The following is a 14,718-nucleotide window of genomic DNA, read 5'->3' as shown; positions in this document are numbered from 1 at the left end:
TATAAAAATAAACAAAGTAATAAATAAAAAGAAATAATAATACAAATTTTAGGAAGAAAATTGTTGTAGGAAATTGGTATTATTATTTGATTTGTAAATAAAACAGTAGATGGCAACACTACTTCTCTTACTTGGACAGGAAGCTTTCCTTTGTTTGAGTCTCTGTTGGCAGTTGGCATCCCTTTATACAACACATTTTTTATAAAATCTTCCCTGATTCCACTACTATTGCCAAGGATTCTTTTGTAAATTAATTCTGCATCAATTGATGTATCAGAAAACATTAATTATACTTTAAATTTTAAAACAGACACTAATAATCTAAAGTAACACTATGCAGAGATTTTAATCAAAATAAATTTGAAATAAATAAAAGTTATGCCTGACCTGTAAGGAAGGTTACAAATATTGTTATGATAGCAAGGTGTAATAGAGTCAAATTGATTATAATTAAAAGTTTTAATATTAATGAAATAATGACAAAATGGGTTATCAAACTTAAGCTTATTACTAAATTAATGTAATTCGCTCATGTTTTATTATCTGATAGAATAATATTGACTTAAACTAATGACCTTGGCAGAATAGCCTACAGAAAATGTTTTAAATAATTTATGAGAGTGAATTGGTTTGTTAAGGTATGTTATTTATTATAATATTGCCAATTGTTAAAAATCAATGTATAATAAAAGCTGTTACGTGATAGATTGTCCTTCAGGATGGCCGAAACATTGGACTTTTGAGAAAATAAAGAATGTTTTGAGACTTTAATTTAGATACAATTGATTTTATTTAAATGATAGGGTAAACATTAGGAGATGAAAACATCAACTATCAAATAGGAAATTTTAAAAGAATTGACTCACCAGACTTCCTAGAGAGATAATCCAGAAATTTTATTATATCTAATATAAGAGTTACAATATTTAGTGCTAACCGAAGTTATTTGGTATACATAATATTCAGACTCAAACTATTTTTCATTTTAATTATATGCATCAATTGATGAATAAAGTATCTCTTCAATAATCGAATCAATATGTTATTCTTTTTCCGATTATTGTTTTTGTAGTGACTTACATTTTATAAATCCTGGCAGAGAGCCAAAAGGCAAGGTAACATGATGTGAATAAAAATAGTTTTGTATCCATTTGTTATTAAAGCCATTCCTTTATTAAATCCTTTGCTCGTGAAATGCCTCCCTTTCAATCTGTTTCAAAAAACAGAGTCACAGGGAGCTAGATCTGGACTTTATGGAGGCTGCTCTTACAGTTTTATTCCAGTGCTAGTCAAATAAACTGTGTAAACTTTGGAACGATGATTATGGAGAGACCCACTTTAGGAAGACATTTCTCAGTGTACAATTTGTCTGGAAAAACATTTAAAATTGTTTGGAAAATTAAAAACTTAGAAGACAGTGTTTGGTGTTGTAAGGAGCAATATAAATCATTTGCAAGACATAGACCAGCAAGTGATGCCAAGTGAGGGGGCAACAGCAGCAGCAGTGCTTCTAAGGGCTAACCCCTCTCCTTTGTAAGGAAGCAGTTGGTTCTTTTGGTAATTATTTATATTAATCTAAAAGAAGGTAATACTAGATTTTAGCCTCTACTTCTACTGCTATCCGATTTTTATCTGAAGGTGTGACAATTCAACCAGTCATGTCAAGGGACATTGACAAAGTCAAGGGAAATTGTCAAAGTAACGATACAAATGCAAGGAGAGAGAGCCCCGAAGAAATAGCCCTGGAAAGGTTGGTGGAAAAAGTATACAAAAAATTCAAAATAACCTTAACATTTTTTTTTTAAGCCGAAAAAGTTGCCCTTTATCATTCAGTCACATTTTAACAGTTGAATGGAAACCATAACAAACATTGTCGTTATGTGCTATGTTATGATCAAGGAATATCAAATTAAGATGGGAGGGATTCCATATCTCATACTAGAGACAATTAAAGAAAGACTCTTTAATGAGGATGTTTACAGCATGATCGCTACTGGTGTTACTGAGTTGTTGCCTAGGATCATAGAAGAGATAAACATTACCAGCATAGTAACTCAGAATTCTGGAACTCCCCCAGAATTTGAGACTCTTCAGAATGAAGCACAACTAACAGGATCCCTAGATTCAAGTGAGTTTCAGGATATCTAAGAAAAAGAAGTCACCTTCAGAGGGTGAGGAGGCAGATGCCAGCGAAATTCTAAAGGATCTTACATCCCCATGTGAGCTTGGTGTCACATCTAATGTTATCCGTGTGACCATAGATCATCTTCGGGTAGAAGATAAAGCCAATGTCACCGAGATAATCCATGGTAGAAGCTTAACGAGTCTAGTGTTGAGGCAAAACTGGCCATGAAATGGAGGCCTCGGATTGAAGTTAGGGGTGTACCTCTCTCTTGGTCAGCACAGGACCTCGAAAAAGTGCTGGGGATAAAGATGAGGGAACAATTGAGCTCTACACCAGTGGACAAGATAGGCCTTATAGAACCATTGTTTTCCTCTTGAAATTGAAACAAAATAATGGGTTGTAACAATTATAATAGAAGTATTGGTAGAAACAATAACAATTGAGTAGTAGAAGACACCCTTGGGTAAGGGTTTATTGAAGGAAGTTTCAATATATCTACCTGAAGGTGATGGACTGCCATGGATGCGATTATCGCAAGTAATCGAAATGTGATCACATGCTTATATACCAATTCCTGGAACACGGTTTGGGGATCCAATTGAACAAACAGAAGAGGAGTTAAACTCAGAGAGTTTATTGTGAGGAATCAGATGGTCATTATGAATGATCCTTCCCCTACTCCTTCATTCTTTGGAACAAGAGAGTAGAGCTGAATTGATATTACTTTTGCCTCTCAAATGCTGGTAAGATACATTGCTGATTGGACCTTCAGATCTGAGAGGAGTTTCAACCACAAAGTTCTATCTTTTGACCTGTTACAAGAGACAGTAGGTTCCCATGAAGTCAAGGAGGGTTATTTAACCCGTTGAAAAGATTACTATGCCTTCTGAAGTATGTTGGAGGGAGAGATCATTGATGCGGATTGGCTTGAGGTAGAATTGGTGAACACAGATAGGACAACTTGGACTATAGGGTATGCATGATTACCGATATTATCAGAGATGCTGCCAAGAACTCCCTCCATTACTAGAAGGCAAGGTCTCAACCTGTTCCATGGTTGACATTGGCCTTAATTTCCATGAAAAGAAACCTCTACAAGGCCCAGTGATTGTACCAGACATGTAGATGTGACGAGAGGTGCAGTGCAATTCGTGTTGAATACAAATCCAAAGCTAGGCCATATCAAAGGTGTGCTCATGGAAAGTCCTGGAACGAATTTGTCGTCAAACAGTCAGCAAAAAATCCCCTGGATATACCATCAAGTAGCGCTGGGCAAATTGACTTTGCAGCAAACATTAGCAGCAGTTGTGCATGGAAATGCCAGGTAACCTCCCTTAAAGAGGCTATCAACATCTTCATTGAGGTGAGGTACCCAAGAGACGATCCATCCCAGGGTAATGAAGAAAAAGCTATAGTGAGACGCACCAAGTATACACCCTTCTGGTACTGATTTGTGCCCAGCATGGGATATACATGATTTTCTTAATGCCATGGGAAGGCAGGAAACTGCCCCTCTCCTACAAAGATAAACATTATAAACTATTTTATAACTACCCCTATGAAGATAAACGTTATCAACTACTTTATAGTATGTATATATATATTGTAATAATCAAAAATTTATTAAAATAAAATGAATGGAAATTTGATAGTTTTTAACTTAAATATCTTAAAAGATAGCTTGGGTTGAAATTAAAAAGTTCAATATTTAACAGGTAATATAATTTTATAACATAAGAGATTTTTCTCAGGGCGTGTTTCCTGGCAATCAGAACAGACGACACTTTACTACTAATAACTAGTAGCTAATTTACTACTAACTTAATTTCTAGACATTTTACAAATACAATAAATTCCACTTAGAAACAAGACTAACCAATACACAGCTTCCCCTGATAATTGTTGACCTTTTCTCGATGATGCTATATCCAAAACTCCCAACAATGGCTTTCAGTCTTTCCCGCTTCTAGCCGAAACAGACGTCTTCTCTCCTAGCCAGCAAAATCAAGAGTCCCTGTTTCCTCTCCTCAATCTTCAATTTTCACTGGTCGATCCAAATAATCGATTGTAGTACAATCGCTCTGCTTTATTTGCTATGTAATTAGTTTATTGACAATTGTTATGTTCTTCTATTTCTTCTTTGATTATTCCTTTTCTACAACTACCGTATAGAAAAAACAAAAGTTGAAAAACTTGAATCCATCTCAGCACAAACAACCCAACAAACACTTTGGAAGGACACGCACCGCCATCTTTCTTGTTTTCAACAGCTTATTTATTTTAGACAAAGAAAACTGGTTAGCTTGTTTTTTGATTTAAAATAACAAATAAACAATACTGAAACTATGGTTTTTTTTTTCAGATCATTATTAATTGCTTGCAATTTATAACTTAAACGTAACCATCTTGTTTTACATTGCCAATATTTTGATATTTTTAGGTCGTTAATATAAAATTTCCTAAAACATATATAGGAGTCTTAAATAGATATGCTGATGATATTGCTCTGCTTGAATTAAACACAACAATTAAATTTAACAGTGCAATTATGCCAATTTGTATTGATTGGAGTGCTGAATATCTGGTCAATCAACTACCTACTGTTGGAACTGTGAGTTTTTTATTTTTATTTCTTTTAATGATCCTAATTCAATGAAAACCCACAATCCAAATATACCTTATTCCTCCTGCCTGTTGTTATATAATAAGGGTATTAGGAAGCAGAAAACATTAAATCAAAAGCGTTTAATTGCATGCAATTCATTCTGTGGACTTCAAAATGATGTTTTTTCTTAGCATTTGACACAATTTGTTAAATTTATTTCATCCATCCATTAGATAAAAATGAGCTGAAACAATAATAATAATAATAATGTATATGTATATATAGTTGACTGTAATGATTTAAATATAAGAAGATAGTCAGGGTTGCGGTAAAAAAAAAGAAGAACAAATAATTTTAAACTATTTGTTCTTCTTTTTTGACCATAACCCTGACCATCTTCTTATAATAATAATAATAATAATAATAATGATTTTAATGAATTGATGATATTCAGGTATATCCATTCCTCATAACCAAAATTCCTTCATACCATTATGTCTGATTTGTTGAGGGAGATCCCAATGTTGCATCAATGAAAATGAAATATTATGTTCCAGGACATTCATGCTTTCAGAATGTAGTTAATTCATGTTTATAGCATAATTGAGAAAATAATGGCCAAGACGTTTAGAGTAAAGCCAAAGGCACAAAAGAAGGAAAATACGTTATCTCAAGAAGAAGAACATGAAATTTACTTTCTGTTAAAAGTCTCCTAAAAATAGACACTTATTACAGAAGTGACCTCCTCCACTTTATCAATCTTTTGAGGAGGAACGTTAAGAGTTAAAATGAGTAATGTAATGTAGAGCTCTAATATTTGTTTCTAACAACATAATTTTATTTCTGTAAATGAAAAGATTAGTGGAAAGATAGAACTTTCTTTCATTTGTAAAGAAAGTGAGTTTATAGCATATTATGGAAGGGAAACTTCTGTTATTGATGTGTGAAATAGCTTCAATTTGTAATAGAAAGTTATATGGTTGTTTCACTGTCATTCTATCACCACTTCCTCACCGGTAGCTAATTGTTTGTCCTACACTGTTGCCCACCGATGTTGAGCGGTACATATGGGGTTGTTGAAGTATATAGTGTTTCCAGGCACTATACCCTTACTTAATATAGTGTTACCTGCACGCTACCTCCTTTATACAGAGTTTGTCCGTATTCTTGACAGCGAAGGCAGAGTAGGAGTCGAGATAATCTCTAATTGTCAAGCTCCACCATCCTCCGCTAACGTCCTTCACGGACAGGGTCGTCAGGGCGAGTGTCATGGCTTGGTGCATCTCAAGCACCCACGTAGTCGTGAGCCCACCCCTCACAGGAGTGAAGAAGCAGATACTCCCTCCTGTATTTATCTTCCTTCAGAGCATGTATAGGGATATTATCCCATAGATATTTCTCCAGGATACTCCTGTCCCAAAAGTTGGGAACTCCTTTTACTACCAGGGGAAGCCTGTGTGCCAGAGTAAGACTCACCTGTAATCCTTTTTCCCTCAACCTATCCCAAGTGAGGAGCTTTTGTTCCTGGTCGGCGCCTTCAGTCCTGACCAGAACACTGACCTTTTGGGTAACTTTTATCAATTTAACGTTCCCAATGCTCTTTAATTCTTCTTAGTACGGGATTTCCTTGTAAATATTTTTTCCAGTACACCCTGCTACACTTTCCTTTAGGGTGAAATGTCGCTGTCTCCTGGGATTTAAACGGGAGAATCGGAACGCTCACAAAGACTCTGGCGAAGGTTAGTTTTTCCTCTCCTTCAACCCTTCTTCCGGAGGCACATCCTGGGCTGAGACCTTCTTCCTCTTTCTTCCCACAACCTTTTTCCAGCTCTCATTTTCCTCTTCCTCGTAGAGGTGTCCGATTTAAGTTCCTTTCCCTTCAGAACGTTGTTTGACCTTTGAGGCATTGGGGCTGGTACTGCACCCACATATTTACACCTCTCCTTCAGCGGAGTTAGCACTGATGACCCAGTCCCAGAGAATGCAGACTTCTTCATTGACTTTCCCTTCCAGGTCTTTTATAGGGGATATTGTGATCAAAATATTATTTTGGACTCCCTGGGGATCATACACCATCACCTGCATAGGAATTAGCTCGGAGATTATTCATTGTTTTATTTATTTATTTTAATTTGTGGATCTGTCGATTTGTGTGTTTTAACTTATTTATTCATTAAATTATTTTATTTTATTAGTACTATTATTTATTTATTTTTTAAACTTATTTATTCATTCAAGTGTTTCTTGTAACCGGCTTTTTATTATATTTTCCTTTGAATCTATGTGTTAGACTTGTTCTCGTAGAATGTACTTATTTGTTTGTTTTTTGGTAAACTGATCTACTGCTGTGACTATTATTAATGTTCTGATCTCACATTGCCGTCTAATAGTGAATTTGTTTAAGACCATGTAATTATTGATTAGTATGCTGTGTATGTAGCAACCTGATGTATTTGGGCAACATAGATGAATAAAGTATTCTCTAGAAACTCTTTTCAGTGTTGGGGACACCCATTCTCTTTTTCTCTGGTCATAGACCACTCCTATGGCATCCCCTATAGCCTCAGCTTTCATTGGAGCCACAATCTGGGAGACCTTTTTACCAATGATCTTGTGTAATTCATCGGTATATATGGCTTCTTTTACCATTTCACCCATTATTTCCTGGATCATTTCCCATTCAGCCTCCAGTCTGACTATTATATTGGCTAATTCTTTCAGCTGGCCATTTAGGTATTTTTGGATCTTGTGAGATACCTTTTTTCCCTCCAAGTAGCTTTTAACCCGACCCTGAATTACTTCCTCCCTCTGGATGGGTCTTTAAATTGCAGGGTTGGGCTTTAGAGGGGACTCCTCCTCCCTCACTCTCTTCTTTCCCTTTGGGGCTCATTTTCCCTTCTCTATTATCAGGCCCTGTATCTTTGTTGGCTTCACTGCCGTTTCCTGAAAGCCACCTGACTTTTCCAGCCACCATTATTCTTTCATTCATCTCCCCTCTTTCATTGACAGTTGATCTTGTAGCATGAGATACTACAATGGTCAAGTCTCTAATAGTAAAAGTAGCTTGTATTTTTGGTAACATTGTAAAAAAAAAAATTAAATTTGTATGAGAATCTTCTATCTGCTCTTTCAACCTGGTCTCATCATTGATATATTCATAATGAAATAAAAAAATTGTAACTTCAAAATTAATTATTGAATTAAATGAACATATGTATTTAAATTATATTTATAAGTTCACCGTTGCAATATATTGCACAAAACAACTTGCAAGTATAAGTAACAAAAGCTTGAAGTAGTAAATTGTAACTTTAAAGCTCTGTATCCGAAAATAGAACCTTGTCAATTCAAGGTCACGAAATAGCTAACTTTTGAAGATGTTCACAGGGTATCTGTATAGCTAAGCCAAATTGAGCTTAATGTAAAATAAATCTTTGTTTTGAAATAGGTTGTTGGATGGGGCGCTACTGAGAATAGTACTATAAGCAATGAGCTCCTGATGGCAAATCTCAAATTTATTGAGTTCACAAAATGTAGAGACAGAAGTTCAATTAATTTTTCATATTTTTTTACTTCTGACAAATTCTGTGCAGGCCTTGATAACGGTAAATATTTTTCAATAAAATGTATTAATATGATATTTTAATTTTATAATTTATATGATATTTTTAGGCACAGCAGTACAGCGTGGTGATAGTGGTGGTGGAATAACGTTTCCACAACACACGACATATCATAAACCGCAATATTATTTATACGGAATTGTAAGTATAAGAGAAATTTATAGGAGTAATATTGCTGGGTTTACGGACATTAGGAGACATCTCCCCTGGCTCAAACTTACTCTCTTATCAATAACAAATCCAGGATCGCTTAGAGTAGGTAAGTAATGTACCTTCTAAATGTTTATGGAAAAACAGTTATCAGTGCCATCTTGTAATAATATAAATATATATATCATAAATAAACTTAGTATCTAATTTTATTTTCCGAGTGTAAATAAAATCTCTAATCTGGGTTCTATTGTATTGGGTGATCAATAACAAGGTAGATGATTGTCAGTAGTCTTTATAAATTGATCAGCTTACTAGTAAATGAAGAAGGACTTGAGGCATTTTCAAATAGCTTTTAGTGCATTTGTTAAGTATATAAAGCTGGTGCAAATATTGATCAAGTTCATTCAGTTTTAACTTTAGTAAAGAAATATAAACGTAGACATGATCTACAATCTACCACAGCTGGTGACCAACTCAGATAAAATAGGGACTTCTCTTTTATAAAATATATTAATGTACTGTAAAGTTATTTTGAACTTTTTTTCTGTTTAGCTTTCATGAAAATAAATAACTTAAAAAAACAACAACAATCTCTTTATTGTACTATATTTATTTGTATATTTTATATTTTATTTCCTTATCTTATGTATGCATATATTTATGCATATTTATGGTTCTATTTTGGACCCTTCAATTATATTTTGCTTAGCTCTGATGTATGTACAACTTAGACTAATATATCAAATATTAAAACAGTTTATCATCTTTGACTGGCCTCAAATTCTATTATTGATTTTATCTGTGGCAAATTCTGTATCTATCATTAATACATTTCGTTTATTTTTTTAAAAATATATTTCAGCACAATGTAAAGGATTGTCTTCAAGTTCATTGCATTTAGAATGTTTTTACCGTGGCACAAAATCAGACTGTAGACAACCTGTGAGACCAGGAACTGTATTGTATACTAAATGTAAAGATAATTACCACATTAGGGGCTTTGGAGCTTCTTTTGAGTATACGCAATGCTTGTCTGATGGGACTTGGGCTGACGAACTGTTCGAGTGTACCCCAGGTAATCCCTCATCTCATATCTATTGTATTAATGTGGAATATTTACACCAAGTAAATATAAAATTATACCATTAAATAAATTTACTGGCATTTAGAGGCAGATGAGGAGTATAAACACTTATCTTTCATAATAAAAAAAAAATTATGAAGAAGATAGATAGGGATTGCAGTCAGATGAGAACAAAAATATTTAATTAACAACTATTTATTTGCCCCATTTTGTAGAACTTCATCAGGACTGATGTTGATAGCTTTCAAGACTTTTACTCTTCACTAATATAAGGCAAAAATTATGTACAAATAAGTGAAAAGAAAATTGTATACAAATAAAAGAAAAGATGAAATAAATAGTATTAATATAAAATAAACAATGATAAAAATATTTTTAAAAAAACGGAAACTGTAAGGTTAAAAATGAACGGGAGATGTTATAACGCGTAAAAATAGAAAAGTAGATATGAGAAAACAAAAGTAAAAAATCTCTAAACCTATCAACTTGAACAGCCCTGATGCATGAATTATCTTTCATGAAATATCATAAAGTTTTATACTCTATCTTTTAATTCTAAACCATTATAATTTGGCATTACACTGCAAAGTTCATCAAGTAATTTTTATAAAACAAGAAACAAGTTAACTCTACAATGAAAACCTGTTATTTTTTTTTTACTAAAACATTTTTTTACTGTTTATAATGCAGTAAACAACGCAGACTGATGGTTACCTAAGATTTTTTTACAAAAACATTTTATATATAAAAAAAAAATAAAAATGTACAATTATCCTTGGAGTAGTTGAATATGTTTGAAAAGAAGAAAAAACAGTGCTTGAATGCTTTACATGTTATATATTTTAACTTTAAATATTTTTTTTATATTGTAATATTTTGATGAAAAGGTATTCGCTTGTGGCACCCCGACATACGTCTGCGGCACCTACTTTAGGAACCGCAGGCATAGACAATTAGTTTCATTAACTTGTGAGTGCAGATTCTGTACTATTCGTTATGCATTTTATGTTTCATGATTTTTAAGGTTAATCTTGAATCTAGCTTTTTTATTAATTGGACCTTGAATATTTGATGGACTAATTTACCATTACATAAGGTAAATTTTTGGCTGAAAAATCGTATGTATTATAGAGATGTAGCAACTAGTTCAAGAAATCAAGCATTAGGGTGTTAAATGTACGCTGTATGTACTCTTTTAAACCTTGCGTATTATGTTACCAACATTTTTTTAAATAATTTTAATTCTGAAAATCTACGTCTTTCCTCTCTCTATCATCACTACTAGAGTGCCTCCAATCAAATAACGATAATATATTTATTCCCACAGATCTTAATGTGACATGCAAATTTGAAAATTTTATTGGGATATGTAAAAGTAAAGATTCATGCTTTATGAATTCATCAACCATCAAACTGGAACCTTGCAATGAAGGTGATATCTCATTTGTATGTTGTCCACCCGAAGAAATAGCATTTCCTAATAATCCAATTCCAACTGATAAAAATGTAATTAGTAATCGTCCCAGACGAACTCCGGGGGAAAAGGCAAAAGAAAGTAAGTATAATATTTAATATTTTAGGTTAAAATTAATAACGGTTTTGTTATAAGTAAAGAATGGATTTTTATACAGTTAAAAAACCATAAAATGTGCAGTACCAAAGCAAAAATGTGCAAAATCGTGTAATTAAAACTAAAAATGTGTATAAAACATCCAAATAAATGCTGAAATTAAATTTTTCAACTTCTTAAAACCATTTCCATTCTACGTTTTAGAGAATAAAATGAAAGCACAATTTAGAAAGAGATATTTAACTATATTTTTCCTACGAAAATTCCCTTTTTAATTTCTTCTAAAATTTCAAATAGTACATAAATACACAATTGAAAAGCTAAGTGGAAGAGTTTTTCAATCATATATTTTATATAAGAATATATTAATAAAAATCTAACTACTAATTAGCCAATTTTGAAAAAAAAAATTAAAAATTTTGAATAAAAATATAATAAATACTGATCAGACCAATTGTTATGTTTATTTAATATAATATAAATAGGTAATATAATTTAATAATATAGCAAAACAATTGAAATACTTACTAGTCACAAAGAATCTTAGATGACAAAATGGAGGACTGTGAATCCAAGTGAGAACGGTAATACTGAAGTTTTCTTTAACAAGTTTATTCTAGAGAGTCTTTTTCATACTCCATGCCATTAACAGATGCCATCAGTTAATATTATTCCAAGAACACCCATCCCTTGTTTTTAGTTGTTTTTTTTTAGGTTGAATTCAACTTTTCATTTGTTACTCAATGTATTGCTTTATCTTAAATTTATCAATTTTAAACTAGAAATTAAACTAGAAAGAAAAAAAGATAATAAAATTAATAATTATTTTCATACACACACCTATATGTGTATAATTTGAGAGGTTTAGTTCAAGTACTAAATTTTATGTTAAAAAACTCAAAATGTTTTTCAAAAAAGAGTCGTCAAATGTACAATGTTGTACCGAAAAAACAAGATTTTGGAAGACCCACAAAATGTGAAATTTAGTTTGATATAAAATTAGTATTGGAAGATCATTGATTGATCATGTGTAATATATAAACGATTTTCCGGGTCTCAAACAAAAATTTGCATTATATATAACTAAAATAATGTTAGAAAGTGAGAGAATATGTAATGTGGAATAAAAGTAAACTAAATATGATTCAAAACATGTTTAAAATTATATAAAAATGAACAAAGCAAATTAAAAAAATAAAAACAAGATGTACACCAAAAAGTATAAATAAATTGAATTTCAAAAAGGTATTAAACAATTCATGAAAACAGAAATAATAACAAATAAAGAAGAAATATAAAAATCCGCTACACACTGTATTTTCCTCAATACGAAAAAATTATTTTATTGAAAACATTTTTTTTTTCTCTTGACCTTTATTCTATTCTTATTACTCTTCTCTTCTGTCATTTAGTATTTACTGCATTTTTATTTGTTATTATTTACCTTGTTACATTATTTGAGTTGTTTGTATCTTCATGAAGCCCCGCATAGTGGACCGAAACATTGGCTCATAATTATTTTATTACTATACTTTTAAACCCTTCCTTTGAATCTTCCTTTTATGAAAAAAGTTTCTTTTATTAAAAATATAACTTAACACTTACTATAAATGAAATATTACGATTGTTAAAATTTTTTAATTCAATTTTTCTATAGAAATACAGTATTTTGAGGTCCCTGAGTCCAAAAAACAAAGTCTCGCAAATCGATCTGTGTGTAGAGACACCAATGTATCTACATACATACTGATAGCCTAGCTCAAAAACAAAGGGTCATACAAAATTCAAATCACATATCTAAGGCGGGTATTTGTCTGGGATGTGACGGCAACTTTTTCTATAAAATTAACTGACCCGAAGTGTCAGTTTATAAAATCCTATTTTCACATTTGTTTTAATTTCTCAAAAACTTATATAACAATTTTGATTAAATTCAGAATATCAATGTTCAATTTAATAGTCTTTAATATTCTTAAGTCTCTGGTCTTATTCTATTTGAAATAATTTGACAGGACATAATGCCAAATTTTGAAAATAGATTCCTCTTAATAAACACCTTAAATTTTGTTTGTTTGAAATCATTTTTCCTTGTTTCTTTGTCTCACCTGAATTGAGTCCAAAAATTAATGAAATTGTAGTTTTTTGAACAGTTTGATTTTTTTTTGTTTTGTTTTATCTCTATATTTTTAAAAACTGGTGATATAAGCCCACAATTTTATTGTGCTACAAATAGTGTCAACTATATTAATTTGGTTGACAATATTTCTTAATTGTTTTTCTTGACCACATCCCTGGCATTCTCCTTCTAAATCACATATGTTCCATCATCTATATGTGATTAGAAAAATAATATAGTATTCAATCAGAATTGGGTTTGGATCGTAAACAGTTAATAATTTTTTTTAAATTACTGATTAGTTATCAATCCTGCCTTGTTAACTATTTAAAATTTTCAATTTCTTCACTAAAAAATGTTCAGTGTGCAAGATTTATGGAGGGACAGCTTATAGACGTGTTAAAAATCCAACTTCTAATGGACCACCATTTTTTGAGACGCTTGATTGCCCAGTAGTAGAAACACAAATAAAAGGAGGAGCAGTTGCTTTAGAGAGGGAGTTTCCTCATATGGTAAGTACTATATTATTATATATAAATCAACTAGCAGAGGTATAGATTAAAAAAATTTATACATAAGAAGATGGTCAGGGTTGAACAGCCTGTTTAACCTTTCGCTTTGAACAACCTTGATGAAGCCCTGCAAAGTGGGGCGAAACGTCGGACATTAAAATAGTTATAAACCATTTGTTCTTTTTTTGACCGCAACCCTGACCATCTTCTTATATTTAAATTTTTATGGTCAACTAAATATAGATATAAACAAATTTATGGTCAGATAATCTACACCTAAAATATTTGATTATACAAAGTCCTTTTTAAACTTTCTTTCTTCTTTAAAGTTTCATAAACTGCCTCCCTCAACTTTCTTATGGTCCTCCGCTTGAATCTTGTTAATAATTAAATAAAAATGTAAGTGACACTTATTTAAGTATTCCATTTGAATTATTTGTCCATTGGGATAACTTCAGTTTTGGTTATTTTCTACAGATTTTCACTTTAAAGTCAAAATAATTTTATTTAATATTGCCATAGGTTATTTTACAGTTTATCATGACCATAGTCACAATTTATCTTTTGTTTCAATGATCAAGTTCGCTCACCCTTATGAAAATTGCTTTAGTCCAAATTTAAACGATGTAATAATTTCCAAAAATGGCCTCTGCCATTAGTTGTAGATATTTTACTAAGACTAAGAACACATCTTCTAAGTTAAAAATGACTGCTCACTTCTTCCATCGAGTAAGCATGGGCAAACTTGAAGTTATAGATATACTTTAACAGTATATTTAACTAGTTCAAGTCTTTTTCTATAAATAGTCTTTTTAAATTTTTATCACTGCTTTTTTAATATTTTATGTTAAAAAATAAATGTTAGATTTCTTTAAGTTTTTACAATCTCAAGTTATGTCATACTTATAAAATATTAAGTTTAATAAGATT

At 31.7% G+C, this 14,718-nt stretch overlaps 1 protein-coding gene across 1 annotated transcript in view; it reads left to right on the top strand.

The window, feature by feature from the left end:
* LOC106681548 (uncharacterized) overlaps window positions 1–14,718 on the top strand; it is a gene marked incomplete in the record, with an annotated part of 36,353 nt that overhangs the window by 12,893 nt on the left and 8,742 nt on the right. Inside the window, 6 exon segments of the mRNA XM_067044619.1 lie at window positions 4,566–4,736; window positions 8,179–8,335; window positions 8,403–8,612; window positions 9,369–9,581; window positions 10,918–11,145; window positions 13,640–13,788. Of these exon segments, the coding sequence (XP_066900720.1) occupies window positions 4,566–4,736; window positions 8,179–8,335; window positions 8,403–8,612; window positions 9,369–9,581; window positions 10,918–11,145; window positions 13,640–13,788 (1,128 nt within the window).

The sequence above is a fragment of the Halyomorpha halys genome, unplaced genomic scaffold (assembly GCF_000696795.3).
Source record: "Halyomorpha halys isolate HHAL.00 unplaced genomic scaffold, Hhal_1.1 Scaffold347.1, whole genome shotgun sequence".
Lineage (NCBI taxonomy): Eukaryota > Metazoa > Arthropoda > Insecta > Hemiptera > Pentatomidae > Halyomorpha > Halyomorpha halys.
The sequence above is the reverse complement of the archived record's forward strand: the minus strand, read 5'-3'. Positions and strand labels throughout refer to the sequence as shown.